The 4,534-nt window shown below is 36.2% G+C and overlaps 1 protein-coding gene across 4 annotated transcripts in view; it reads left to right on the forward strand.

The window, feature by feature from the left end:
* The window catches only part of LOC107091186 (dual specificity protein kinase CLK2-like), a 30,069-nt gene that overhangs the window by 15,510 nt on the left and 10,025 nt on the right, over nucleotides 1-4,534 (forward strand). For all 4 annotated transcript variants that reach the window (XM_015384974.1, XM_015384975.1, XM_015384976.1 and 1 more), the window contains 3 exons: nucleotides 466-601; nucleotides 3,407-3,473; nucleotides 3,834-3,947. In XM_015384974.1, coding sequence (XP_015240460.1) covers nucleotides 466-601; nucleotides 3,407-3,473; nucleotides 3,834-3,947 — 317 coding nt within the window. The remainder of the gene's footprint in view (nucleotides 1-465; nucleotides 602-3,406; nucleotides 3,474-3,833; nucleotides 3,948-4,534) is intronic.

Consider the following 4,534-nt stretch of genomic DNA (forward strand, 5'->3'; position numbering starts at 1 on the left):
AGCCATCAGAAAAAAATTGATATTAGAACGCTCACATTAAATGAGTTGCGTTGACCCCAAGATGTCGCTAATTAGCTTTATAACTACATTTATCCAAATATAGATGAAATGTTTAAATTATTAACCTCCTTTAATCTAACATCTGATTTATAACAAAAACAGAAATCATAGATTTTTATATACAGCAGGGTTCAAATATTAAGGAGTTATTGAATTATCAGAAAGTGTCTGACAAACTTTACTCTTATCTTAGAAAGATTATCCTTCTGCATTTAATAAGAAGAAAAAATCTATTGCATATTCTAATAAAACTAAAGTAAAAAAAGGTCTTTATGGGTTTTTGTATTTCATTGCACTGCATAATTAGATAAACTAACTGTAGATATTATAAATCACCTCATTATAAATAAAATAATCTTTTCTGATGAGAAGACATTTTTACACTTCCTCCTCTTCCTGCTTCAGGATAAAGACGCCTCATTCTGTGTGGAATCGGCCTCTTCTGACGACAACGATCTCACTGCTGCTGACAAACGACCAAGAGAGAATGACGACGACGGGAACCTGGATTATCACATCGGTCTAGTGATGGAAGACAGATGTAGAGTTTCTGTTTACAGAATGGCAACACTTGCAGTCAGATGTTTTCATCCACTAATCATGGCCAAGATGGTTTCACGTTGATCATTAATTTGGAACGATTACAGCATAAAAATAGATAATATTGGGTAACAAAGTCAGATTTATTATAGATTTCCCTAAAACTAACAATTTCAAAATGATTCCTGCAGCCTTGATTCCTCTTCCTGCATCTACACTTTTTAATGAATGTTGCTGAACATCAAGTCCCAGGTGGGAGGAGAACGGTTTACTGAGGCCATGCGTGCTGCAGGACGCGTTCTTATGGCCGCCAGGGGCCCCAACCCTGGGGGGCGGGTCCCTACAGCACTGCCTTTATTCTGTGGGAAGATAGGAGCCACATTGGGGAGGGAGATGGGAAAAAAGCATATTTCACACTTTATCCTTGACAGGAAACATCATGAGATATCAAAAAAATCTCAGCACAAGAAAATCCCAGATAAACATGAGACAAACATTTCAGCAGAAGGAAAACATCAGAAGGAGCCGCATGACAGTCAATCTGACATTTCAGCATTATTAGTGTGTGATCAGTGCTTTAGATTTATCCATGAACGCTGACCACAGGCCACTGTCCTCGATAAGATGGACGTTTATTAACCGTTATACGCGTATTAAGATATTAAGTTATACGCGTTTTAAACGTTACAGTTTCTGAACGCATCCACAGATGTTCGCGGGGAGGGGAGGGGGGAGCAGTTCCTCTTACAAACAGCAACCATAGATTTAATAGTTAGAAAACTGTTTAAAACTCAGTTTAATTGAATAATTCATTTAATAATAATAATATAATAATATAATAATATAATAATAATGGAACATCATTAATCTCACAATGCAGAATTCACCCCTCCCCTTGGGGAGCAGTGGGCTGCCATTATGCGGTGCCTGGGGAGCAGTGTGGGGTTAAGGGTCTTGCTCAGGGACCCAGAATGGAGGCAATGGGGATCGAACCGAGTACTTGCAACCTTCTCAGAGCGCAGAGCGCTGCTCTAACCACTAGGCATCACTTTTTTTAGATGTCTTATGACATCAGTCAGGTTTGAAAGAAGCCTGGAAACTAGAAAAACACCAACAGAGGGTGTTGGAGCCTATTAAGAATTAGATTAATTTATTTTTTGCAAAGTTATTAATGTTAAAGATCTGAGGTGGTGTGAATGGTAGAGCTATTGTTTATTTGCTTATATATTGGTTTGGCTTTGACCCCCCTCCCTGTCAGTCCGCCTCCTGCTGAGATTAACAGGTAGAAGCAGCTGATGAGGCGGATCTGATTGTTTGTTTGAAGGAGTGAGGAGTGCAACCGTTTTTTCACACACATCACTTAACTTTTATATTTCAATTTTTTGTAAATCAACTCTGAGAATATTTCTGTTATTTTTGATAAGTAAAGAAAACACCCCTATTTAAACAAGAAAATTCTCCACGAGTGCTTTTTGTTTTGGTAGTCGAAAAACCTCCTCCTAAGACTAATCTGGCAATTTTTTTTTTGGGAAACTTTTTTGATGCAAGAGTAGCCGCAACAGTGGGTCCAAAAAGTGTTTAGTTACTGATTGTGCAGATTCTCCTACTTAGAATAATGAGTTTTTGTATATTTTATCATCTCTCTTTAACTATGAGAGATGAAAATACACTGTAAGATTTTTAAAGAATTTATTTGTAAATTATGGAGGAAAATAAGTATTTGGTTCACTAAACTAAAGTTCAACTCAATGCTTTGTAACATAAACTTTGTTGGCAATGACAGGTCAATCGTTTCCCGTCTGTCTTCTCCAGGTTTGCACACACTGTAGCTGGTATTTTGGCCCATTCCTCCATGCAGAACTTGCACATCTAGTGACCGACTAAATACTTTTTGGCCCCAGTTTACCTGCCTGAAAGTGGAAACTATCAAGGCTATGATGTCACTGTTCACAATTTTAGATTGTTGCTGCTTGAGAGGCTAATTTTTCTTTTAGTGGGGCTGGCGTCATGCTTTAGGCTGTTTCACTGCCATCGTGTCTATTAGACGTCTTCTAAACAGATTAGCTTCTAATTCTTAAACTTCATCTCACTGACTGGAACCTGCAGGAAATTCAGAAATACTTTTTTTTTTTTTAAGTCACTTCTAATGATTTTTAACATCAGGGAAGTTAAATATACTACATCTAAAATATTAGACCACCCTTTTATTTTGGGATTTTTATTTTTGTTCTAAAGGGATATCACCTGAAAAAAAAACATTCATATAAAATATACATATAAAAAATACAATATTTTTTATTAACAGAACATCCTTAAAATTAATAATTAAATGATGACATGAATTACTGTCATCATGCCCATGATTGGTGGCCTCAAACATCTGACCACAGCTGTAAAATGATTGCTGTTTCCTGCAGAGCTTAGAATGTGAAAGGATCTGAGGCGTCGCTTTCTCACCTATTAAATCATTTGTCATTTAGTGACGTCAATGAATTGATCATTTTTACAGTAAGCTTAACACAAAGCCAGAGTATCACTGATTGCATTTTAACTGTTAATATTAGGTAAAACACTTTCAGACAGAACCAAATTATAAAACCAGATAATAGAAGGAAAATTAATGTCAAAGGTATTAAACACATTTTCAGTGCGTATGCATGCTTGGAAAACGACTCAAATCAAGTTTATGAGGAGAAACAAAGTGAGCTGGAGGAAAAAAACTACTTTGCCTGCAGCAGAGATAATTAATGGATTATTTAAAAGCTTTAAGGATAAAAAAAACTAATCCTCTGTTTATTTGCACCAGATGAGATTGTTTCCACCCTGGGAGAAGGAGCCTTTGGCAGAGTGGTGGAGTGCATCGATAGACACAGGTAGGCCGGCATGCTGATCAGGGATCAATATCAACAATACTGTGTTATCCTATGAATCGATTAATAATCAGATAGACAAAGATTATTTTCAGAGGATTTTTACTAAATTAAACCAGATGAAACTAACTTCCACTTGAGGAGTTTTAGATAGAGCATTTTGAAGTGTTTTTATGTTAAATGTTTACATATTTTTTCATAATTCCTGCTCTAAGCAGGTTGTTCTGTCAGCTAAAGGCTTGTTTTAGTCTCTATACTCCAGCTAACATTTAGTCAATTACTAAAATAGTTGAAGATTATTTCAGTAATCTGATTAATCTGATTGTTTCAGCTGTGATATAATCTGTGGGTTTTCTTTAACAGAGATCTGTGCGTCGCTGTAAAGATCGTGAAGAAGTTTGAGAGTTACTGTAAAGTTGCCAGATCGGAGATTGCCGTTCTTGAAGAGATCAACAGCCTGGATGATGACAACAGATTGTGAGGAACTTATTTGGAACCATAAGTATTATTTCACATCATTCACTTCATTTGAGTCTTTAAAGTTTGTAGTGAAATTCCCAAACTTCCTGAACAAGTTAGGATTCCTAATTATAAAAAGTAAATCAAGGATTACATGTTCTCCTTACTGTCAGTTTCCTAGCTGATAGTTGATACAAGGTTTAACCCCTTAAGCCCTGAGGGTCGCCTGAAATTAAATATGTGAAGTTCAGCTCCCAAAATATAACCTGGAAATACAATTGTTTGTATTTGTGTGACAGAAAGGCACTGAGGGATATCTTTCAGGTGGAACCATTATTTTAAATGTCACCATGTCTGATTTATAGATGATTAAACAAAGAAAAAATGAAAAAAAAAATTAGCCTTGCCAATTTTTTTTCCAAAATAAAAAACACAAAACACCATGAAAGCACATTTGAAACTCTGGATGAACCCTCAGACTTTATAGATCCACATTCTGACTATAAGTCAAGCAAATTTGGACTGAATAAGTTGAAGTGTGTTTGTTAGTGGGCAGGCTGTTAGGAGGAAATGGGATTTTGGCACAATGTGGCCAAAACTTAGCC

The sequence above is a fragment of the Cyprinodon variegatus genome, unplaced genomic scaffold, assembly GCF_000732505.1.
Source record: "Cyprinodon variegatus isolate N-32 unplaced genomic scaffold, C_variegatus-1.0 Scaffold328, whole genome shotgun sequence".
NCBI lineage: Eukaryota > Metazoa > Chordata > Actinopteri > Cyprinodontiformes > Cyprinodontidae > Cyprinodon > Cyprinodon variegatus.